Below are 25,120 nucleotides of genomic sequence, written 5' to 3' on the forward strand. Positions count from 1 at the left end.
TTTTAAAGATTTTATTTTATTTCTTTGAGAGAGAGAAAGAGCAGGAACTGGGGAGAGGAGCAGAGGGAGAGAGAGAAGCGGACTCCCTGCTTAGCAGGGAGCCCAATGCGGGGCTCCATCCCAGGATGTTGGGATCATGACCTGAGCTGAAGGCAGACACTTAACTGACTGAGCCACCCAGGCCTCCCAGTTCTGGAAAATTCTTATATTTTTGAATATTACTTCTTCCCTATTTTCTCTATGAAGTGGTATTTCCTTCTGGAATTCTTTCCCCTACCTTTAAAGCAGCTGTTCCCACCATCTGCAGTTGCATCTTTTTGTTGTTGTTGTTAAAGATTTTATTTATTTGACAGAGAAAGCACAAGCAGGGGGAGTGACAGGGAGAGGGAGAAGCAGGCTCCCCACAGAGCAGGGAACCTGATGCAGGGCTCAATCCCAGGACCCTGAGATCATGACCTGAGCTGAAGGCAGCCTCTTAACCGACTGAGTCACCCAGGCGCCCCTGCAGTAGCATCTTAACTGGTTGTTTTTGTTTTTGTTTTCTTTTTCTTTTTTTTTTTTTTTAATCTCTGGTTTTTCCCCATCAATCCTTTTAATGTATTTAAGCTAGAATGTCCTTTGTAACATATTAGAAAATCTGGTCCTATTACTCCTCTGTGTAAAACTCATCATTGTTCTTGGGTAAAGTTCAAACTTGTTACCATACCTTCAAGGCTTTTTATGAAATGACTCCTGTCTATTTCTCTCCTCTCCCTCATTTCCTTTGCCTTCTTTTACACTGTATACTCCAGCCATTCAGAAATACTCTGTTTTTAGAACTTGCTGTGCTTTCTTTGTTTCTACTAGGTCTTTGGAAAAAATAGTTTCCTCCATTGGGGAACTTTCTCCTCCTGCAGTTATTAGTGGCTCCATATATTAATACTCAAGATCTTAGTTTAGGGCTACTTCTAAGAAGCATTTTCTGATTCCTCAGTCTTAAATCAGGTCCTTTTTCCTTGTTCTCCATAATGATTTTATTAGTTTCATACCATAGTGTGGTAATTTGAACATATGAACCAACACCACTTGAGGTAATTACAAATAGGGTTTACTGGGGGCACCTGGGTGGCTCAGTTGGTTAAGCAGCTGCCTTGGGCTCGGGTCATGATCTCAAGGTCCTGGGATCGAGCCCTGTGTTGTGGGCTCTCCGCTGAGCAGGGAGTCTGCTTCTGCCTCTGCCCCTCCCCACCACTCACTCTCTCTCAAATAAATAAATGAAATCTTTAAAAATAGGGTTTCCTGTTGCTTGGGAAGCTTGATACAGATTCAGAGCTCTAAATAGTTCTTCCCAAGGAGGAGTTGTTGCTTCTCCTTTCAAATCTACAGTGTTTTCTTCTGGGTCCTAGCATTTCTTGCCAGTTCAGCCTGTTTTGTCTTAATCCTATTTACTTATCATCATCAATTTTTACCCTAAGATACCTTAAAATATAGTTGGGGAGTCACAGTTTATACATAAGTCAGCAGACAAAGGCCAGGCTGTTTCCATTAAGCATGTTTTCATCTCTAAGATTGTTTTGTGTCTGGATCTGTAGTTTCAGTTTTTGATCAAAGCTGTTAACTTGGCGCACTCTGTATGCCTCCTCACTTCCTGCCAACAATCTATACAAATGACACTATGGATACACCTTTTGAATGACATAGGTGCTTATCTGATTCAGGTTCTTTGAAATGCGAACCCATTTTCATTCATATTTCCTAGACTCCCTTTTATCCATGTCTGTTCTTTTTTTTTGTTTATTTGCCTTCTGCACATTTTCCCCCCAGCTGTTGTTTATGAGTGCAAAGCTTACCTGGAATTTGTTTAGCTCTTAATAAACTCTCTTATGCTGTCCCTACATTGTCATCCAATCTAGTGGCCTCACTTGCTGGCCCTTTTTTATGGAGCAGAGGTGGGGGTACTATAACCCTGCCTTCATGTTCCCTTGATAGGGAGTTACATTACTTACTAGAAGGGTAAAGGTAAGTACTAGCTTATTGGGAAGACAGTCTTACTGTCTTTTTCTTCTTAAAACTCCATATTTACAAAATACTACCCAAATGTTGGGTATTCTTTGGGCTGTAGTCATTTTACTGGGATTAATGAGAAAATATTTTCATAACAGACTCACAATATGATAGTGTTATTTAGATTTTTATCTTTCCTTTATAAAGATGATAGATCAGGTTCTTTGAGGAACAATCACCATTTCATCTTAATGGTGATTAGACCAATGCTGCTGGTCCTGTTTAAGAGAAAATATAAAATGGTGGCTTTAGTATGATAGAGTAACCATGTTATTTATGTCTGTTTTTTAAAAATTCCGATAATTTTTTCAAGATGGCTGAGTGTATATAATACATAATACAGTATATCTTGTTAGAAAAGTACAAAAGCTTAATTTCTTAAATGACCTTAGTATAATTGGGATTTGGAATGAAGACTATGAGTCTTATCTTTTTTTTTAATATTTTAAAATTATTATTTTTAAGATTTATTTATTTATTTATTTGACAGAGACACAGAGAGAGAGGGAACACAAGCAAGGGGAGTGGAAGAGGGAGAAGCAGGCTTCCCATGGAGTAGGGAGCCCGATGCGGGGCTCAATCCCAGGACCCTGGGATCATGACCTGAGCCGAAGGCAGACGCTCAATGACTGAGCCACCCAGGCGCCCCAGTATTTTAAGATTATTTTTAAGTAATCTTTACACCCAGTATGGGGCTCGAACTTACAACCTTAAGATCAAGAGTTGCACCGACTGAGTCACCCAGGCACTTCTCATCTGTCTTTGTAAAAATAATTTTCTTTTTGAAATGTACAGCATTGCTACAAAAGGAAAATAGAAGTCTTTTTTTCCCTAGAAAATTCAGTTTTAGTTAAAGTTGAGTTAAAATGTTGACTGAGGCAATTTATTCTAAAGTGAAAAATACTTCCTATATTTTTTGCTCACTTTTTTTTGAAGTAAGAAGGATATAATTTTATGGACTTTTTTTTGCCTTTAGAAAAACTTGGATTCAGCTTTCAGATGAGCTAGAGCTCAATTTCTGACCCTCTTGCCTTATGAATCTCCACTTTTTGGAATCCTTGAGATAACTCTAAGCTTTCAGTGATATATTTGAGTACATTTTGACCACCGTTCTCTTAGGTTCACTCCTGTGTTCCAGGTGAAGAGGCAGTTATTGCTTGAGGCTCATCTACATTTAGTCTAAAGTTCCCATTATATTTTAGACACATGCGTATACTGGTTGACCACTTCCTCTCCTTTATCTTTGACATGGTCACCACACCTCCCACTACCCTGGTTAGCTTAGCAGTGACATAATAAAAATAAGAGTAAGGAAACCCAGGACATTTTGGCCTGCATAATGCTGCTTCTGACACAAGATATTACAATCTCAGGGTTGTGAAATAGCTCTGTAGCCCGTGTTGTAAGTAAAATCTAAGAAACTGTAAAAGTCCTGATTCTTGCACAAAAATGACAATTTTGGTTAGATGGTGGTTCCTGAAACAAGAAGGAAGAATAGTGGCAAGGGAACTGGTAGGAGGTGCCTGTGACATTCTGCAGTTCGCTGTTTTGAGACTCTTGATGAGAAAATGTTTTGGAGGAGTTCCCATGATTGAGGAGGTTTTACTCTGCCTGTTGAAGATCATTTTTTCCATAGCATGGGTGGTAACTGGTAGGCACTTGGCTGAATGTCCACGTTTTGCCCTGAGTACTTCATTTTTGAGTTGGTACCATTGTGGGTATGATGGGAGCCCCTCTTTGGAGGTGATGTCAGGTGGACACTATTATATGATAGACAGTGATTCTATTCTGTTTCGGTGGAGAGAGAAGGGCAGGTGAGAGCAGAGCCAGTGATGAGATGTTTTTTTATACGTTAAACAAGAATTATACTCCGTGCGGGCATAGCTCAAAATTTAGACTCCATTAAGAAATTAGTCATTTATTTTGTAGTGAAATATAGCATTTATAAAAATGAACCTTAAAATACATATAGCTTAATAAAAATTGACGTGCACCAGAGGCTCTCCCATTCTTTTCTCCCCCTAATCACAATGCCGTTCCTGCCCCTTCCCATGGCCACAACCCTAACTTTTGTGATAGGTATTCCTTTTTCCTTTTAAGTTTTCATTTAAATTCCAGTTAGTTAACATACAGTGTACTGGGGCGCCTGGGTGGCTCAGTTGGTTAAGCATCTGCCTTCCACTGGTCACGATCCCAGGGTCCTGGGATTGAGCCCCACGTTGAGCCCCATGTCCAGCTCCCTGCTCAGTGGGGAGTCTGCTTCTCCCTCTGCTCCTCCCCTTGCTTGTGTTTTCTCCCTCTTTCTCAAATAAATAAATGAAATCCTAAACAAAAAACAAAACCATACAGTGTACTATTAGTTTCAGGTGTACCATATAGTGATTCAGCACTTCTGTACATCACAGGTGCTCATCACAAGTGTACTCCTTAATCCCCATCACCGGTTTAACCCATCCCTTCACCCACCTCCCTTCTGGTTAACAATCCGTTTGTTCTTTATAGGTAAGAGTCTGTTCCTTGGTTTGCCTCTTTTTCTTTTTTTTTTTTCCTTTTGCCTATTTGTTTTTTTCTTAAATTCCATATGTGAGTGAAATCATACGGTATTTGTCTTTCTCCGAATGACTTATTTTGCTAGCATAATACTCTCTAGCTCCATCCATGTCATTGGAAATGGCAACATTTCATTCTTTTTTTTTTTTTTAAGATTTTATTTATTTGACAGAGACACAGCGAGAGAGGGAACACAAGCGGGGCGGGGGTGGGAGAGGGAGAAGCAGGCTTCCCGCGGAGCAGGGAGCCCGATGTGGGGCTCAATCCCAGGACCCCGGGATCAGGGCCTGAGCCGAAGGCAGATGCCCAACGATTGAGCCACCCAGGCGCCCTATGGCTGAGTAATATATACCACATCTTTATCCATTCATCAGTTGGTGGACATTTGGGCTGTTACTGTAATTTGGCTATTGTAGATAATGCTGCTATAAGTGTCAGGGTGCATATATCCCTTTGAATTAGTATTTTTTTATTCTTTGGGTAAATACCTAGTTGAGCAGTTGCCAAATTGTAGAGTAGTTCTATTTTTAACTTTTTAAGGAACCTCCATACTGTTTTCCAGAGAAACTGTGCCAGTTTGCATTCCCACTAACATTGCATGAAGGTTCTTCTTCCTCTATATCCTCGACAACACCTGTTGTTTCTTGTGTTGTTGATTTTAGTCATTCTGACAGGTGTGAAGTGATCTCTCATTATAGTTTTGATTTGCATTTCCCTGATGTTAAGTGATATTGAGCCTTTTTTAATATGTCTGTTGGGATGTCTATATGTCTTTTTTGGAAATACGTCTATTTATGTCTTCTGCCTGTCTCTTAATTGGATTATTCATTTTTGGGGTGTTGAGTTTTACAAATCCTTCATATATTTTATTTTATCTTATTTATTTTAGAGAGGGAGAGAGCATGTGCCCGAGCCGGGGGTGGGGCGGGGAGAGAGAGAGAGAGAGAGAGAGAGAGAATCCCAAGCAGACTCCCTCATGAGCACCAAGCCCAGTGCTGGACTCAATCTCACGACCCCAAGATCATGACCTGAGCTGAAATCAAGAGTCAGGTGCTTAACTGCCTAAGCCACTCAGGCACCCCACCTGCCTTTTTTTACTTTTTTTTTTTTTTAAGATTTTATTTATTTATTTGACAGAGAGAGACACAGTGAGAGAGGGAACACAAGTAGGGGGAATGGGAAAGGGAGAAGCAGGCTTCCCGCTGAGCAGGGAGCCCGATGCAGGGCTCGATCCCAGGACCCTGGGATCATGACCTGAGCCGAAGGCAGATGCTTAACGACTGAGCCACCCAGGCACCCCATCGGCTGCCTTTTACTTTTGTTGATAGTTTCCTTCTCTGTGCAGAATCTTTTTTTCTAATGTAGTCCCAATAGTTTATTTTTGCTTTTCTTTCTCTTGCCTCAGAAGACATAATCTAGAAAGAAGTTGTTAATGGCTGTTGTCAAACAAATTACTGCCTTTGTTCTCTTCTAGGATTTTTATGGTTTCAGGTCTCACCTTTTGGTGTTTAATCCATTTTGAATTTATTTTTGTGTATAGTGTAAGAAAGTGGTCTAGTTTCATTCTTTTGCTTGTAGCTGTCCAGTTTTCCCAACACCATTTGTTGAAGAGATAGTCTTTTCCCATTACATATTCTTTCTTGCTTTGTTGAAGATTAATTGACCATATAATTGTGGGTTCATTTCTGGGTTTCCTATTTTGTTCCATTGATCTGTGTGTCTGTTTTGGTGCCAGTACCATACTGTCTCGATGACTGCAGCTCTGTAGTATAACTTGAAGTCCAGAATTGTGATGCCTCCAGCTTTACTTTTCTTTTTCAAGATTGTTTTGGCTATGTGGGGTCTTTTGTGGTTCCATACAAATTTTAGGATTGTTTGTTCTAGCTCTGTGAAAAATGTTAGTATTTTGATAGGGATTGTATAAATGTGTAGATTGCTTTGGGTAGTAGGGACATTTTAACAGTATTCTTGCAATCCATGAGCATGGACTGTCTTTCCATTTCTTTGTGTCATCTTTAATTTCTTTCATCAGTGTTAGGTTTTCAGAATACAGGTCTTGTACCTCTTTGGTTAGGTTTATTCCTAGGAATCTTAACCGTTTTTGGTGCAATTGTATTTTCTTTTCCTTTTTTTTTTTTTTTTTTTTTAACCAGCTATATATACCTCCCCTCAACAGTGTAATTTACTCTTGTTTTTGCACTTTATATGAACAAAATCACTGTATATATATGTTTTGCCTTCTTTTGCTCAACATTGTGAGATATATCTGTGTTACTCAAGATTGTGATTTGTTTGTTTTCGTTCCATTATGTAGAGTTACACTTTATCTTCGTAGGCATTCCATTTTTATTCTTAACAAGTCAGGATGTTCTAATAGAGTGTACAGTTTATCTTTTAGTCATTTGCTGAAGGGAGCTATTTTTCAGAGATCTCTGCTGCTCTGACCCAAGAGACTTGAGTACTAAAGTGTATAAAATGTCTATACTCTGAAAATTAGCTTGATGGTGTCCCACCTTCATCTAGGTCACTAGACCCTCTGAGTGGCTTTTGTTGTTGTTGTTCATGTCTTTCATTATTATTATTATTATTTTTAATTTTATTTATTTGAGAGAGAATGCACAAGAGGGGGTAGGGTCAGAGGGAGAAGCAGACTCCCCGCTGAGCAGGGAGCCCGATGCGGGACTCGATCCCGGGACTCCGGAATCATGACCTGAGCCGAAGGCAGTCACTTAACCAACTGAGCCACCCAGGCGCCCCATGTCTTTTATTATTAACCCATATACAGTTACTTGTCTTCTGGTTTGTTGAAGCAGTAAGTCAGACATTTGCCACAATAATGTCTGTCGAAGTGGCTAGCCATGAAAACTCCAGCACCACACTCATCTGAAGGGTACTCCCAACGAAGGCGACTGATTTTGCCATTCTCATCCACCTTATAGTATTTCAGGAAGGCCAGTTTAACCTTCTTTCTCTTATGCTTATTCTTCTTGGGAGTGGTATAAGACTTCTTCCTTTTCTTAGCACCACCAGGAAGTCTTAACACAAGATGAAGAGTGGACTCCTTTTGAATGTTGTAGTCAGACAAAGTGCGTCCATCTTCCAGTTGCTTGCCAGCAAAGATCAATCTCTGCTGATCAGGAGGAATTCCTTCCTTATCCTGAATCTTGACCTTTACATTTTCTATTGTATCCGAGGGTTCAGCCTCAAGAGTGATGGTCTTCCCCATGAGAGTTTTCACAAAACTCTGCATCTTGCGGCGGTTCCACCGCAGATGGCAGATCAGAAAGGAAAGCTGCTTTTATTTTTTTTAATTAAAAAAAATAATAATTGCAAGTTAGTAAATTCATCTCTTTTCTATGTTTTGACTTGGAGAGTAGTGAGTGATGTTTCTCTTGCTGTCCCATGCTTTATGATTTCAGGTATGAATACTTATCTCTTTATAGAGTTCATTTGCATTCTCAACATTTGTAAAAATGGATGTTTGTTTTAAAATAGTTTTTAGTTATTTAAGACTTAAATCTAAAAGAGCCTGATGTTTTGGAAGCCCTAGAGTTTATAGTGAACTATATATATTCTCTGTCCTGGTGTCTTAAGGCTTAATGTAGCTGCATAATCTTCCTCTTTGGCTTTTAGAGAAGAATAGGCATGAGTCTGAAAAAGCCCAATACGCTCTTTTTCTGGTTGAGTAATCTTTATTGGTTATTATCAATATTTTCAATGCCTTGGTCAGTGTATATGTGTTATGACCCAAGTGCTAATATTTACCCAAATGTAAACTGTGATATATTTCACTTCCTTGTTAGAAATATTTCAGCTCAGGGATGCCTGGCTGGCTCAGTTGGTATAACATGTGACTCTCTTATTTCAGGGTTGTCAGTTTGAGCCCCACATTGGGGGTAGAGTTTACTTAAAAAATAATATTTCAGCTCTGGTGAGAACTTAGATGTGACCATTTCAGATAGATTTGCCCTGTTAACTAGACAGTCTTCCTTATTTGTAAAATATATATTACAAATATTTTACACATACATCCCTCTGATTTCATATATTGACTGATATGTGTGTCTTCGTTTTATGATTAAGGTAAAAGAAGGATTTGCATTCCCGTTAGACTTGAGTTTAGCTTTCTGCATCTTGAGTCTATTAATCCTTTTTTTCTAGAATGCATTCCCAGGGTGCCTTGATTTCCTCCTTGGAATATTTGTCTATACCCGCACCGGACTATCCCTTTCAGTGCTTCAGAGGGTTGTTGACTGACCTCAGGTTTCACTGCTTTGTGCTTTATATGGTCTAACTTTTCTTGGTGCCTAACCATGAATATTTGTCTTTATCCCCTCCCTCCCATGCGTGAGAGTTCCTGCAGTCACTTTCAGCCTGTTTAGAAAATGATTTCTTTCAATGAGGTAGACTTTGAATTTTCTTTCATGTTAGTGCATGCCTCCCTGCTCTTGTAGCTAGATGGTAAGGGGAAGTTAATCAGTATATTTTCTTTACCTGAGATTCTGACTCTGGTCAGTCCTTACAGCACAGGTCTTCCCTAACCTGAAGTAATAGATACTGGCCAGAGGAAGTGAGTTGTTCAATACTCAGTGTGGACGGGCCACACCTGTATTAATGAGCACACTCTGCATGTCAGCTCAAAAGAACAAGATCCATACTGATATTTGAACCATAAATAGAGATCTCCAAGTCTCCTAGATTTACAACAGAGCATTCATTACCCTAGATTCCTAATTTAAATACCTTCTGCTGAGTTAGGAATTCTGAATTCTAGCCCTTGCTGTACTCTAAGCTTCAGTGTCCTCATCTGTAAGATGAGAGGTTGGATTAGAAGATATCTGTGGGCACTTCTGTTAAATTTATCGTTATAACCTTGGTATTCTTCTGAATTGACACTTGTGGAGCAAAAATGCTCCCTTACAAAAAAAGATGAAAGGAGGCAAAACAAAACAAAAAGCAGTTTCCTTTCATGTCCAGTTTTAATTTAAAAAGTTAATTGGAATCCTTTTCTCTGAAGGTAAAATAAAAGTAGTTGTCTGCCTGCAGCTTTGCCATTTAAAATGTAATAAAAGGTAACAACAGGGGCGCCTGGGTGGCTCAGTCGTTAAGCATCTGCCTTTGGCTCAGGTCGTGATCCCAGGGTTCTGGGATCGAGTCCCACATCGGGCTCCCTGCTCAGCAGGAAGCCTGCTTCTCCCTTCTCCCTCTCCCACTCCCTCTGCTTGTGTTCCCTCTCTCGCTGTGTCTCTCTCTGTCAAATAAAGAAAATAAAATCTTTAAAAAAAAATATAAAAAAATAAAAGGTAACATCTTTTTTGATATCTTTGTAGTAGTTGCTTAAATTACGAAATCACAGATGTGCTTGTGATGGCTTAAGGTAGTATATTACGTATCACCTGTTTTAGAGATATTTTTGGATGGGGCTGTATTATTAATCCCACATACATAAATTAAAATAACATACCCAGGAAGACATCATTTTACTCATTTGTAGTGCTTTATTCTATACTGTCTTATAAAATACATCATACTTAGAATCGTGGCAAAAAATGTTCAGGAAGTGTTATTAATTATAAATTCCTGAATGTACATGGACATTTTATCTTACTAAACAATAAAAAGTGTATTTTTATGAATTTTAATCTGCTGATGCAGATAGTTCTACTTTACCATTTTTATTTTTTCATTTTTCAGAGAATTTTTAGTACATTATTTCATTTATAAATAGAGTGTCTGTGGGTGGTGCTGTCTTCCTAATTTTGATTAATTAGAGGAGTTTCTCCTACCTCACTTTGTCTTACTTGCCAATCTTTCATCTTTCACCAGCATAATAAAAACATTTGAATTCCATCACTATTCATGAAGCCATTCTTTTGGGTACATAATTATCTTGTGAGGGAATTGTTCCAAAATGGACACAGATGCATTTTACTCCTAACTCTTGTGTAAAACAACTTAGTTCATTTTATTCTGCTTTTGTTTTTAAGAAAACACATGTGAGGGTGGAACAGTCCTCCAGATCAGGAAGCATTATCGGTTTCCACTGATGTTTTATATGTACTCTGTTTTTATGTGAGACTCTAAAAGCTCCAACTCTGCATGATGCTATAAAGACACGGAAAATGCTTCTTTCTTGGGGTTGGAGGAAGTGATGACTAGTGTTTTTTTGCTGGTAGTATCTGATAATCCCCCCTCCCTTTAGCTATTCTAGGCATGTTTAGTTGTCAGGCGTTGTCGGACTAAATTGCTAAAAATAATAAATAAGGGGGAGGCTGTTCTAAGGCCAGCTCTTGCCACTGTCTGTAATCTGTTTAATTTAGTTCCTAGGGAGAAAGGGCAAAAGGAACATGGTGCCATTATCATTGAATGGATTTTTTGTTTAAAGTGCTGACAAGAACATTGTTTGAGCTCTCCTTTTTCCCAAGCTCCAATGGGCTCACGCACCCACATCCACTTGCAGTGTAGAGCCAGCGCTGGGGGCCTCAAAGAGCATGCTCCACTCAGTAGTTATGCTAGAGGTTAACCAGGTGATTGTGGTCTTTTGCTGGTCTTTTAATGTGGCTTTTGACAGTGGAAATATGCACTTAGTGTGCAAGAGAGGGTGAGAAGGAGAGAATGGTGATTACAGATGGGGCAGTGAGTGTGAGAATAAAGAAATCTTTCTGTTCAGTCCTTTTCCCTAACTCATTGTTCAGAGAGTCAGGTTGTTTGATGAAATTACCACACGTTTGACTCCAGTATACCTGTGCAATTTTAACCCACAGTGCCAACATGAAGCTCTGCTTGGATTTGGCTCTTGACCCCTCTTTGCCTTTGGTTTTTTTCAAATTCTAGCAATAACTTTCTGTAAAGTAGACATAGCAATCTAGTACTTGTTTGTAAAGCTGTTGATCGCGAAGGAATGATTTAAATGCCTTTCCTGTCCCTTGCTATGTATTTACCAGTGGTGGAGTATATGAAAACTAGGACCAAATTTTCAGTTATATTCTGGTATTCTACAGTTTGTGTTGACCCACCTGAGGGATTATTGATTTTTATATTCTTAGGTTGCTTAATGATTTTTGTATCTGAAGTCGTATCCAAAATCCAGAATTTTTTGGTTTTTTGGGGGCGGGGGAGGTGGTCTGAACCTGACCACTTTAAGCACCAAAGAAAGAAGTGGATTGGTTTTATTAGAGATTCTTTGGGGGGAAATGTCTTGGGAAGCCTATGTTAACGTAGAGCCTGGTGTTTACCTAAAGCTCTGGGATCCGAGTGCTTGGACACCATAGGCTTTGGGAATGCTTACTTTTGGACATTTCTTAAGTCACCAACCTGCCCTCCTCTCTAATTTAATGAAATCATGATTTTAACTGAACTAAAGGTTCTCAAATATATAACTTAGAACACAGTCTTCAGGATTATCTGTGCTCTATATATATGATAAAGTCTTGTGATTCATGTAGAATGACATATCTGGCAGTGCTTTAAATCTTTAAAAGTAGCTCAAAACAGATGTAATTTGTGGTTGAGTTTAATCAGCTCCAGAAATTTGTAAAGAAAAACTTCACTTTTTGTTCAGAACCTGGGCTTTCTTTGGAGTTCAAATTCAAAGCCTTCATTAATGCATACTCTCTGTCTGCTTTCTTTAGATAAGTGGTGAAGAAGAATAAAAGAGAAAGAAGGAGCTTCTGATTGTATAGTTGAAGCCTTAAACTGGATCAAGTTTCAAACTAAATTATAAAATATCGATTGCCATAAACTTTTAAACTTAGATGCTTTTAATAGAGAGGCTGAACTTTTTCACTTAAAACTGATTGGTTTGGGAAGACTAAACGATTCCTGGATTTATGACATAAGGCTTTGGCCAATAATAGTTGTTAGATAGGCCAGAAGAAGTATATGCATATTTTTAAAAAGGCATTATTAAATGTTTGCTGAGTGTCTGAATTACACACAGTACTTTGGGCTATGTCTTTGGAGGCTTTTTGTTCTTACTTTCATACATTAAGGAACGAACATAGTCTGTTGTATTTGCTATATGCCATGCGCTGGTCTATGCAATGAAGACAGAATTGGCAAAGGCCCTGATGGGCATGGAGCTTATATTCTGGTGAATGGGACGGGGTCAGAGATAATAAACAGTATAATTTATAAATGCTAAAAGGAAAAATACCTTGGAGTATGGAGACAGAATGATGGGAGTGTATAAACTGTTTTATATAGTATTGACAGGGAAGGTTTTTCTTATAAGGTGATATTTGAGCAGTAGCCTGAAGGTAGTGAGGGAGCAAGCTACATGTACATCTGGGAGAAGAAGACTCCAAGCAGAGGGACTAGCAAATATAAAAACCTGAAGGTGAGAGAGTAATTGACCAGTTGGGAGAATAGCAAGGAGGCCAGTTCAGCTAGAGCTGAGTGAGGTAGAGAAGAAATCAGGGAAGGGTCCAGGAGTAGATTATTATATAGGGCTTGCAGGCCATATTAAGGATTTTGGATTATGCTCTGGAATTGGGAGTTTGGGGATGGTTTTGAACAGATGAATGACATGATCTGATTCATATTTTAACGGGACCAGACTGGGTACTATATTGAAAATAGATTAGGGGCGGCTGGGTAGCTCAGTCAGTTAAGTGTCCGACTCTTGATTTTGGCTCAGGTCATGGTCTCGGGGTCCTGGGATCGAGACCTGTGTCGGGCTCCGTTTTCAGTGGGGAGCCTGACTGAGATTCTCTCTCTCCCTCTGCCTCCCGCAAATTAAATAAATAAATCTTTTTAAAAAAAGGTAATAGATTATAAGGGACAAAGGTATAAGCATGGAGATTTGTTAGGAGGCTGTTGCATTATCCAAGTGAGAGATTGATGGTGGCTTGGACCAGGGCAGTGCCAGTGGAGGTGGTCAGCCTCTGGATATATTTGAAGGTAAAGCCAAAGACAGTTGGGTGTAGGGATGAAAGAGGACTCAGAGTTTTGGCCCCTCCTTCCTCCCATGTGTATCATTCATTCTCCTCTTGGAGAGATCTGGAATGGGTTTATGGGAGAGGGGTCATTTCACCTGGACCTTGAAGGTCAGTTAGAATTTTGTTTGCTTAGGGCTGGGGCAGAGGAGAGAACATTTCAGATCAAAGAAATAGTGGGGACAAATGTCTGGAAGTGGAATGGTAAAGGAGGTTGGGGTGAGAAATGAGGCTAGAGAAGTCTAAGAGAAAAAAGAGTTAAGGCTAAAATGAATGAAACCCACATTGTTTCTACTCACTTTGTGTAAATACTACTTGTTTTGGGCAAGTAGTTATTCCCAGTGCCAATGCTGTTCATGTAGTGTGGTTTCCACATAGCATTCCACGTGTACTGGCTCCACAGAGATTCCACAGGTTTATGGGAACACGTGTGCCAGTGGTAATTCTTTGGTCAGTTTTTCCTAGTTGATATTCAAGTTTCAAAAGTAATTTTAAAAGCAAATTGAAAGTTTGGTTTGTGATACCCAAGTAGAGATATTGAATAGATAGTTGGATATATGAATCTGGCATTCCAGGCTAGTGAAATACGTTGAGAATTACCTATAAATTGTCAGTTTATAGGTGTCATTTAAAGTTATAAAACTGGAGTAGGTCAACGAAGGAGAAAAGGTAGTAGAGAAAGAATGAATGAGAGTCATGGACTAAGCCCAACGGCACTGCAGCAGGGTGTAAAGCTCTTTCCAGAGGTGTGGACAGTGTGTAGTGTGAGTCCAGAGAACTAAGTGAATGCCTATATGGGCAAGCCTGTGCTGAGAAGGGGCCACTCCCTCCATCGTGAGGAGACTGTCCATGCCCTTGGTTTTGTGGTGGCAGCCGGAGCTGTCAGCTCAATTAGACTTGGGTTGCAGATGCTTTGTGGCCTTCTCTTCCTCGTACTGACCCTGGAGCCAGGCGAGCCTGGTCTCCTGAGGGAAACAGATTTGTTCCCTCAGGGAGGGGTTGCGGGAGGTAGAGGCCGGCACCAGGTTAGGCTCAGAGCTGAGCCCTCTGTCCGTGGGACTGTAGTGCAGGGAGTGGTTGAACACAGTTCATTTAGAGCCCAGGAGATAAGCAGCCCTGCTATGCATCTGTGGTATCTTGAGTCATAGTTGAGGGAGGTGGGTACTTACATGGGTGAAAGCAAACATGCCTACTAGTTTTGAACTAGTTTTGAAGGTTAAAAGTTTCCTAAAGGGATTTTATAATAAACCGTACTTTCCCCATACATGCTGTCACATATGCACACACCTAAATATGTGCACTTTCCTACCCTCTTTCAGTATATACTAAGAAAAGCTTTAACCTTTAGAATATTTTTTTAGTTCATCTTGAAGATTTTTAGCAAGTAGTAGGTATTGCTTTTCTTTGCTCGGATATGTGTAGCATAATGCCTTGGCATAATAATTAAGAATATGAACTCTGAAATCAGATGAATATGAATTAGAACTCCAGTCCTGTTGTTTACTACATGTTAGGTAAATTACTTAGTGTCTATAAGCCTAAATCCGCTCTTCTATAAAATGGCAACAACAGTGTTGATGGAGAGGGGCAACAAATAATCTCTTTATTATCTGCCTAAGTGTGGAACCAACTGAAAGGCAGATTGAGAAAAAATTTTTTATATATTTTCCCTTTATTAGTTAAAGGTAAGGTTGAAGAATGTGGCTTTAGTGTGCAGTGATAACAGCGGTTTCTGGAACTGATCCAGAATTAGGCATACTGAAGAGACGAATTTACCCAGCAAATCTCTCCAAGTGTGGGACAACCACACGTCTCTTTCTGCAGAGGCACGCTGATACTGTCAAACAAATGAAGAAAATGTGTACCTTTTCAAGCAGGCAGATCCTGGCAGAGCAGAAGGAGCTGAGCAATATTGCTTTTTCCCAAACACGCCAGTCAGAAAAACCACTCGTCTTCCTGAGAGTAGATTGAGGTCAGGGCTATAGCTGATGAATACCAGAAGTGAGGAGGATAAGCATTTCTCCCTTAAAAAATACTACCTTTTTAAAACATTTTGTAACCTCTGTACCCAGTGTGGGGCTTGGACTCATGACCCTGAGATCAAGAGTCTCATGTTCTACCAACAGAGCCAGCCAGGCGCCCCCTCAAAATACCTACCTTTTAACATAATACATGTAAATCACTTGACATTGTGCCTGAAAAATACTCAATAAATATAAGATTTGTTGTTTGCATATGGTGGATGCTCAGGAGCTACTTACTGATTAAGCACATTGCCACCAAATGTTTGTAAGATAAAGGGTTTTTTTTTTTTTTTTAATAAAGAAGATACACATATATACAAGGCTAACTTAACAAACACCTGTGTACTCACTACCCAGAATTAACAAATGTTAGCATTTCGTAATACTTACTTTTTTGTTATTTTATAAAAATAGTACTAATGAAATTGAAATCTCCTTTGTAACTTCCCTTCCAAGCCCACCTCAATTTTATTCCCATTCACCAGAAGCAACTACTATCAGGTTTTTGGTGTGTATCTTTCCATTCCATGTTTTATGGCATCTTATATTTAACAAATGACATCTTATTGTTTGGATCTTTCAGTAACCTTTTTTGTTTTGTTTTGTTTTTGTTTTTGAGCTCTACCCACACTAATATGTAGTTCACTCATTTAAACTGCTCTAGGGTATTCCGTAAGAACATAAAACTTTCTGTATTTTATGCAAAGGACCCATTGTCTATACCTTCAGTATATACCATGTGAGTGTAGCCAAAGGGCCCAGTGACTTCTTCCATGTGTAGCATAAATACAGCCATTGGTAGGGGCTCAAGGGCGCAAGTGCCCCCAGGACAGTGATGTCTGCTGCTCTTATTTCCTAACAGCCATGGATTCTGTGGTGAAGCCATCTCATAAATTTCATGGCCTCTGCCTGTGTTTTATTTATTTTTTATTTTTAAAGATTTTATTCAGTTACTTGACAGAGAGAAAGACAGCGAGAGAAGGAAGAAGCAGGGGGAGTGGGAGAGGGAAGCAGGCTTCCCGCAGAGCAGGGAGTCCAACACGGGGCTCGATCCCAGGACTCTGGGACCATGACCCGAGCCAAAGGCAGATGCCTAATGACTGAGCCACCCAGGCGCCCCGTCTGCCTGTCTTTTGAAAATGGAGATCAAGTATCCTTCTTAGAGCCAGAACCAGAATCAGTCAGGGAAAGTGAGGAAGCTGATTGGGAACCCAGGTTTCTAGATTTCAACCACGATATTCAGTTTTACTCTGAAAAAAATGAGGGTTCCTATACTGTGGTTGCATATTCCTAGTAGCTGGCCCTTCTAATAAGTTAGTGGTCCTTCTCTTATGAAATGGTAAACCCCCTAAACGCCAGCTCGTTGAGTAAAAAGATTGTAAGTGGTTTTTAAGAGACCTAGCATCTGGAAATTGAAGGAAGGGCAAAATGAAAACCACCCCTTGAATCATGTTTGCAAAGAGAAGTGTGCCAAGTGCTCTCTCATTATTCCAGTGTCATTATAAATTTAATTGGTGTTATGTCAGCTACTTAGATCAGAGCTAATAGCATATTAAACTCCATTCTGTTTGTACCCGTTCCATGGTAACTTGGGTGTGTGTAGAGTTGGGACAAGTGGCAGCTGTGACGTCTGGTCTGTAGAGTAATTTCATCATGGTATGAGCTTCTGGATCACCCCGGATGGAGAGGTGTCACTGGGTGATGTGAGCTGACCTCCCGGTGCCCTTTAGAACACGGCGAGCAATGTGAGCAAAGACCCAAGGTTGCTTATCTCACCTAGAGGTTTAGCTTAGAGTTCGAGAGCAGTAGTAATTCCTTGGTGATACTGAGAGGTATAACTATTAGTTTTCCTTTTGTCTTTCTTAATGAAAAGAAAGCCAATTTTTGGGGAAAGCTTTATAAATAAGTCTTTGATACTGGAGTGTATTTGTAGTTCTCCAGTTATGCCCTCTGCTGACCTAGACAAATCAGCAGAGGAGGTGCCTATGAGTCATGAATCTGTGCTTGTGGTGGCTTTGAGCTCTTGCTTGTTTTCACTGTCTCCCGTTCCTTTTACGGGTTTCCGGTTGCCGTATCTCTATTTTTTTAGTTGTATAAATATGTTCCTCGATTGGAAAGTAGTAATGTGATCACATAGAAATTTCCTTACCCTTGTTTGTTCATTGGCTCTCCCAGAGTACCTAATTAACTCATTAATCTAAATGTTTAGTACTTACACTGATAACATTAAAGTTAGTTTTCAGAAATTAATACGTCAGTTTATTTTACCTTGGCCAGTTTGTGTGTAATTTTCTGAGTTTTGGGTGGAGCAAAGACTGATTTGCTGTGAAAATAATTCATTAGGAGCTTGCCTTGCCATGCCTGTTTTTAAAATTTATTTAGTTATTTTGGAGAGAGAGAGAGCACGAGCAGGAGGGGCAGAGGGAGAGGAAGAGGGAGAAAGACTCTCAGGCAGACTCTGCTGAGTGCGGAGCCCAACACGGGGCTCGACGCGGGCCTGAATCTCACGACCTGAGCTGAAACCAACAGTCGACGCTTAACTGACTGCACCAGCCAGGCGCCCCACCATGCCTGTTTTTAAACACAGGGCTTTCATGTCCTGTCTTTTCTCCTTGTGGTACAGCATTTTGAGAAGACCAGGAATTCTTTTTTATTTTTAATTGAGGTGAAGTTTATGTAACATAAAATTCGCAGTGTTGTGCAGCCATCCCCACTTGTCTGATTCTAGAACACACTCAACCCCCCCCCCCCCCTCCGCAAAGAAACCCTTATCCATTAAGTAGTCACTGGCCATTTCCCCTCTCCCCCAGCACCCGGCAGTCTTTAATCTGTTGTCTGTCTGTATAGTTTTGCCTGTTCTGATGTTCATATAAATGGATCATACAGAGTGTGGATTTTAGTATCTGGCTTCTCTCACTTAGCTCCATGTTCTCAAGGTTCATCCATGTTGTAGCATGCATCAGAACTTCATTCCTTTTTATGGCTGAACAGTATTCCCTTGTATGGTATATCACATTTTCTCAATTTATGGGCATTTGGGTTGTTTGCAGTTTTTGGCTATTATGAATAATGCTGCTATGAACATTCAGAAGTTTTTATTTGGACACCTGTTTTGATTTCTCTTGAGTATATACGTAGGAGTGGAATTGCTGGGTCATGTGGCAGTGTTATCTTTTAACTTCTTAAGTAACTGCCAAACTGTTTTCCACAGTAACTGCATCATTTTACATTCCCACCAGCAGTATATCAGAGTTCTAATATCTCCACATCTTTGCCAACACTTATTTTCTGGTTTTGATTATATATAGTCATCCTGGTGGGTAGAAAGTAGTATCTCATTGTGCTTTTAAAAAAAAAATTGGGGGGGTATTTATTTGAGAGAGAGCTCCTGTGCAAGCGGGGGGTGTGGTGGGGTGGAGCCAAGCAGAGGGGAAGGGGGGTGCGGGGAAAGACTCTCAGGCAGACTCTGGCACTCGGCCTGAGTGCCGAGCTCATGAGGGGACTGATCTCAAGACCCAGGATCATGACCCGAGTCGAAACCAAAAGTTGGACGCTCAACCGACTGAGCCACCCAGGCGCCCGTCATTGTGGTTTTTATTTGCATAAAGACTAATGAGGTTGAACATCTTTTCTTGTGCTTATTGGACATTCATATATCTTTTTTGGAGAAATGTCTGTTCAAGTCCTTTGCCCATCTTTTAATTGTATTCTTCATCTTTTTGGGTTGAGTTGTAAGAAAATTGAGATTCTTGATTTGCTTGGAGCAGAGAGCAGTACTGAAGTGACTTCAGATGCTTGCCTCATGTCCTCCCTCCTAGTCTTGTCCTCACAATTGAGTCAGGCGCACCTCCACTTCCAAGAATGTGAGGTGTTGCCCTGACTTCCTCTCTGAGAAGGCACACCCTTTTCCACCTACCGCTTTATCATGCCTACAGGCCAAACTCCACAGTACACACTATTGATTGGATTCTCTAGCTCTTGTAAGACTAGAGCAAACTAAAGACACACTGAAATAGTAAAAGTTACTTTATTTGCTCATTTGGAAGACTTGTAGAGAGAGTATTTGGCCAAGAGAGTCATAAAGTTATAAGAAGATTGTAACAGATTCCTCTGTGCTATAAAAAATAAGCACAGGGGCACCTGGGTGGCTCAGTGGGTTAAGCGTCTGCCTTCGGCTCAGGTCATGATCCTGGAGTCCTGGGATCGAGCCCCTTGTTCCCACACCTCCCCACCCGTCATGCTCTCTCTCTCATACACGGTCTCTGTCTCTCTCAAATAAATAAAATCTTAAAAAAAAAAAAATAAGAATAATAGTAACTGGAGCAATTTGGGGAGCAAATGGGAAGGTAAGGAATGGAGGGACCTACTAAAAACAATTGGATCAAGAAATTGTGCTAAGAAGGGAAGGAGAGAAGGGGAGAGTACCTGCAGGGAATGTGAGGACACGAAAGGGTTTTTTAAATGATTTGCCTCAATAAGAAAGATTTTGCAGAGAAAGAAGAATTGAAAATTAGGAAAAAAGAAAAAGGCTGACTGCAGCAGTGAAAATTTTGAGAGGGTGAGTGGAGATGGAACCAGTGCCCAAGTGGAAGGGCTGTGTTTTGACAGAAGCAGGGACACTATCCATTTTAACAGTAGGGAGAGAAGAGAGTATCTGTATAGTGCGGGTCAGGTAGTGGACGTGGTAGTGGGGAGAAGCAGCAATTCTCATGAGATTGCTTGTATTTTCTCAGTGACCTGAGAATGAGAGTGGAGGAGAGAGTATAGGAGATTTGAGGAGACCAGATAAAGTATGAAATAGTTATTTTGGAGAACACACAAGTGAACTTATTAAAGAAGTTTAATAGGATACTAGGACAATGTTGAGTGCCCATTTGAGATTCATGGTCCTGAATTTAAAGTGAAACCATTCCATACATTTAAGTGTTTTTCTTTAACATTTAGGTACGAGCATGAGTAGGCAGATGGTTGGGTTTAACTTGGGTTGGCATTTTGCCAGGCAAGTGCAACAGGGGAGAGCAGAACAAAGTAGAAAAGGGATATTTGTAAGGGGTTAATATATAAATGATGGACTGTGGAAGCTTAGCTAGGTAGGATGGGTAGGAAGGGAAAGGCCATGGAAACAATGTATAATGAACAACGTGTCATTGAGGGGCGCCTCGGTGGCTCAGTCTGTTAAGCATCTGCCGTTGGCTCAGGTCATGATCCCAGGGTCCTGGGATCGAGTCCCGTGTTGGGCTCCCTGCTCAGTGGGGAGTCCGCTTCTGTCTCTCCTCACCCTCTGTGTGTGTTCTCTTTCTCTCTCTAGCTCTCACTCTATCTCAAATGAATAAATACAAAAATCTTAAAACAAAACAAAACTTGTCATTGAGATGAAGTTGAAGAAATGCTGGAGTTGAGAATTATCAGATACGGCAACCTGGAAAAATACGGAGTCGTGGTGGTGAACCTGAAATGTCGGAGGTGGTGCAGTTGGTGGTGTCGACACGGTGCCTAGGGTGTGACTGCGGGTGGGTGGCCGAGGTGGGGTGAAATAAAAATTATGAGGGGAGGGGACATCATGGTATTGGAAGGATTGCCATTCTTGTTGGAGTCCCCTTGAGCGGTGCGGCTGTGGTGGAGAGGACGGTGAGCCGTCAGCGAATGAGGGCCAGTACTCAGGTATTGTAGGTGGTGGCAGCGGGGGGAGAGGCTGGTAAAGCACGATGCCACAGACTTCAAGGACCGGAGTTTGGAGGGAAAGAGAGAAAATGGTTTGGCACTGGGCTGAATGAATGAACAGAAGAAGGATGGATGGATGGAAATTTGGGCTTTTACTAGGCAACTTTCATTGAAAGTTAAAAATCTCTGAAATCTCTGCCTGCTGGAATCAGTTCTTTTAAGACTCCTTTTTTTTTTTTTTTTTTTTAAAGATTTTATTTATTCATTTGAGACACAGAGATACAGAGACAGAGAGAGAGCATGAGCAGGGAGAGAGGCAGAGGGAGAGGGAGAAGCAGGCTCCTCGCTGAGCCAGGAGCCCGATGTGGGGCTCGATCCCAGGACTCTGGGATCATGACCTGAGCCGAAGGCAGACGCTTAACCGACTGAGCCACCCAGGCGCCCCTAAGACTCCTTTTTTAAGAACAGAGGTTGACAGACCATATAGCCTGCTGGCCGACCCACCTTGCTGCTTGTTCTTGTGTGTTTAGAACACAGATACCCCATTCATTTACACCGCACCCACTAGTTTACACGTTGTCTGTGGCCGCTTTTATGCTATGATGGCAGGGTTGAGTAGTTGTGACAGAGACATCTCCACACAGCCTAAGATATTGAGTGGCCCTTTATAGAAAAAAATCCAGTTTGCCAACTCTCACTTTTGAACAGTGGTTCTCAAACTTAAAAAGTGTGCTTTGAATCACCCGGAGGGCTGTGAAAGCACAGATTGCTAGGCCCCATCCCTAGAATTTATGATTCAGTGGGTCCGGGTTAAGGCCCGAGATTATGCTTTTCTCACAAGTTCCCAGGAGTTGCTGATGCTGGAAAAATTCCAGGGACCACATTTTAAGAGCCATTGCTTTAGATATTTAAGGCAGTGGTCAGGTTCCTTCTCCTCTTAATCTTTTCTGAGCCACATATCTCTACCTACTTCACTGCTTATCACTTGACATGATTTACTGACATGTCTCATCCCTTTTTAAGCCTGGTGCCCCAAAATGTAATAATGCTTTGGATGTAGCCTACTCAGCGCCATGTGCCTTGAAACAGTTGGCCCTTCTGCTGGCTCTGCACTTACCCGGGAGTTTTCTTTCTACTTTCTTTCCTGGATTGTCTGATGGGCTGGGCTTTCTCTGGGACTTAAAGGAAGCTCATGTGTTAGGGCGGGCAGTAATGGTATTGATCACCCAAACCCTAGGGGGACCAAGGGGAGGAAATAGAATCCTTCTCTCCCCACCCCCTCCCCCAGTGTATTTCTGCCCTAAGGCGTTGAGTCGTGGTGAGGTTTGTCTTGGGCAGTCACAGGTGGGATTTGGGAGTCTGACCCCACAGAGTAGCAGTGTCAGAGTCTCTTTACAGGTAAGAGACCACCTGGAAGAAAAACAAGGTCAGTGTCCAGCGAAACCACATCTTTTAGCAGAGGACCTTTTGAAAGCGGTTTCTGAAAGTTGCAGAGACAGTAACTTCTTAGATTTCTCCCTAGATTCTCCTGTTCCATGCCTAAATCTGCTTTCTCATTCTTTGAGCTTGTCTCCCAGACTTGTGTTAAATTCACAAGTTCCCTTATTGCCTAGTTGTATCCTTTTTTTTTTTTTTTTAAGATTTTATTTACTTATTTGACAGAGTGAGAGAGGACAAGCAGGGGGAGCGGCGGAGGGAGAGAGGGAAGCAGGCTCCCTGCTGAGTTGGGAGCCCGACTCCGACTCCAGGCTCGATCCCAGAACCCCGGGATCATGACCCAAGCTAAAGGCAGACACTTAACCATCTGAGCCACCCAGGTGCCCCACCTAGTTGTATCCTTAATGGTGAAGTGGATGCACCCTGATGAGTTCCCAAGCCGACATGTGTCTGTGGATCAGTCTCTTGGCTTTCAGTTCCCGGTCAGACGTGGCCTGTCTTCCCTGCCCCTGGTGATGCGCCTCACCCGGTCACTGGCACTTGCAGAGCTCTGCGCCGCTTCTGCTTGCTGCAGTTCTGCCATCTCGGTCTCATTTCCCTTCCTCACTTCTCTGATTGTCACTCCTCGTTGCCTTTCTTACTTTCTCTTCCTCCTTCTTCTCTGTGCCTTCGTCACATTTTACCCCTGTCTGCCAAGACATGCCTTCTCAGCCTTCAGTGAATTCTTGGCCTCTTGCTAAACTTCCCCAGTGTGGGCCGCTGGCATCCTCTGGCCGTTTTAGAGTTCTGTGGACTCAGAGAGCATGAGACAGTGAGGCTCTGGGTTTTTAATTCAGGAGCTATGGGAGCAACAGTGAGAAGGTGGCCTTTGCTTCACGTGTTTTGATTAATAGTAGAGCTTGAAGTTGGCAGTGGTCAGCAGAAGTTGGCAGCCGTGGATTCAGCGTAAGGGAGAAGTGTGGCCAGGATAGGTCAAAGTCAGGATCGGAAACGTGGGACTCAGAGCAGAGGGTCTCTGAGCACAGATCTCACAGAACATCAGGGGCAGAAGGGAATCAAGATGCCCATTTTACTGCCCGTGTAGCCTGGATTGGAGGCATGGGACAAGCCAGGAGTTCTGCTTTTATCCACCGAATCTGCCCCCAACCCTTCCCCCAGCTCTATTTTACCTGTCTTATTTGTCTTTGAGACAAGAGTTCATTTGAAGAAAAAGCTCTGTGTCTAAAGAATAATAATGGGGGAGTGAGGATACCTGTATAGTCCAAATCCTCATTTTACAAATGGGGAAATAGAGGATGAGAGAGGAAAACTACTTTCTATACCTTAAGAAATGGCAAACAGGAGAAATATTAGAGAAAGAGAGGAAACAAAGTCCCTAAGGAAAAAAAGTCTATAGAGATAGCATCACAAGATGAATTACCTCAGCGGTCTATTTGAGAGATTATGTCATGTCAGGAAAGTTCTAGAGACTTGAGCCTCTTTCCTTCATGGGAGGTCATAAAGGGAACACTGGCCCCTCAGCCTGACTCCCAGAGAGAACCTCAGGCTGATGAGCAATAACTGCAACAATGTCATTTCCCTGGCCATGCTGAGCCCCACAGGAAATCTCAGAATTTCACTCCAGAACAAGGCCCACAGGAATGTCGCTGCACCCAGACCTCTGTGGTTTGATTCCACTGGAGAATTTCCTAGGGGAAAGCTTCTGAGGGAGATTGTTCAGCAAGACAGAAAAATGCTGCAGTGAGGCCATCTCCTGCTGGAAGGTGTGGGTTTGAAAGGCCTCCTGGAGTTTACACAGCAGTCCTAATCCCCTTGTAGCTCACAGCAGCCCTGGCCAAGCTCCAAACACTTTCTCAAGGATTTCCAACTCCAGGACATGGGAGATTGGGATAGTTTGTTTTACAGTTTTACAAGTTGATCTAATAAAGGGCTTGACCCTTAGGGCCTGTTCTGTTTGTAGAAGTAAGCCTGTGATTTTCCCAGGCACATCAATGAGAGTTGAGAGACTTATGTTTACCTAGGGGCAGAGGTTAAGAGGCATTGGCCCAAACTGAAAATCATCTTGAAGGAGAGGGTCATTTTCTGTCTTTGCTTTCTCTGTTGGTGTTCCTCATTCATTCATGTTGTGAGGAGAACTAAAAAGCAGTGTGTATACAAGTATATCAGTAAGTCATCATTCCCATCATAAATGCACTTTTATTCAACAGGTATTGAGTTCCTCTTATGTAGCAGCCATTTTTCTAGACACTGGGATATCAGCAGACAGAACAAAGTCGTGCCCTTGTGGACTTCTCTTGTACGGGAAGATGGACTGATGCTGCCACTCCCAGTGGTGGCAGGTGCTGTGCAGGCACATCAGGGTGAGAATAGGGAGCACAGAGCTGCCATAATATTCAAGGCTTTTCCCGATGAGGTGGTATTTGAGAAAGGCCTGAAGGAAGTAAGCGAGCTAGTACTGTGGATATGTGG

General features: G+C 41.5%; 2 protein-coding genes across 3 annotated transcripts in view; one reads left to right on the forward strand and one right to left on the reverse strand.

Moving 5' to 3' along the window:
- Positions 1-25,120, forward strand: part of PFDN1 (prefoldin subunit 1) — a 68,495-nt gene that overhangs the window by 38,388 nt on the left and 4,987 nt on the right. Inside the window, exon 4 of one of the 2 annotated variants that reach the window (XM_032425210.1) lies at positions 12,225-13,183. The exons of the other annotated variant lie outside the window; for it this stretch is intronic. Coding sequence (XP_032281101.1) covers positions 12,225-12,245 — 21 coding nt within the window. The 3' untranslated portion in view covers positions 12,246-13,183. Of the gene's footprint in view, positions 1-12,224; positions 13,184-25,120 lie in introns of those variants that run through there. 2 annotated transcript variants of the gene reach the window in all.
- On the reverse strand, positions 7,379-9,638 carry LOC116645172 (ubiquitin-40S ribosomal protein S27a-like). The gene has a single exon (XM_032425207.1). The coding sequence runs from the start codon at positions 7,841-7,843 to the stop codon at positions 7,379-7,381; it is 465 nt and encodes a 154-aa protein (XP_032281098.1). The 5' UTR covers positions 7,844-9,638.

The sequence above is a fragment of the Phoca vitulina genome, unplaced genomic scaffold (assembly GCF_004348235.1).
Source record: "Phoca vitulina isolate PV1807 unplaced genomic scaffold, GSC_HSeal_1.0 scaffold32, whole genome shotgun sequence".
NCBI classification, from domain to species: Eukaryota; Metazoa; Chordata; class Mammalia; order Carnivora; family Phocidae; genus Phoca; species Phoca vitulina.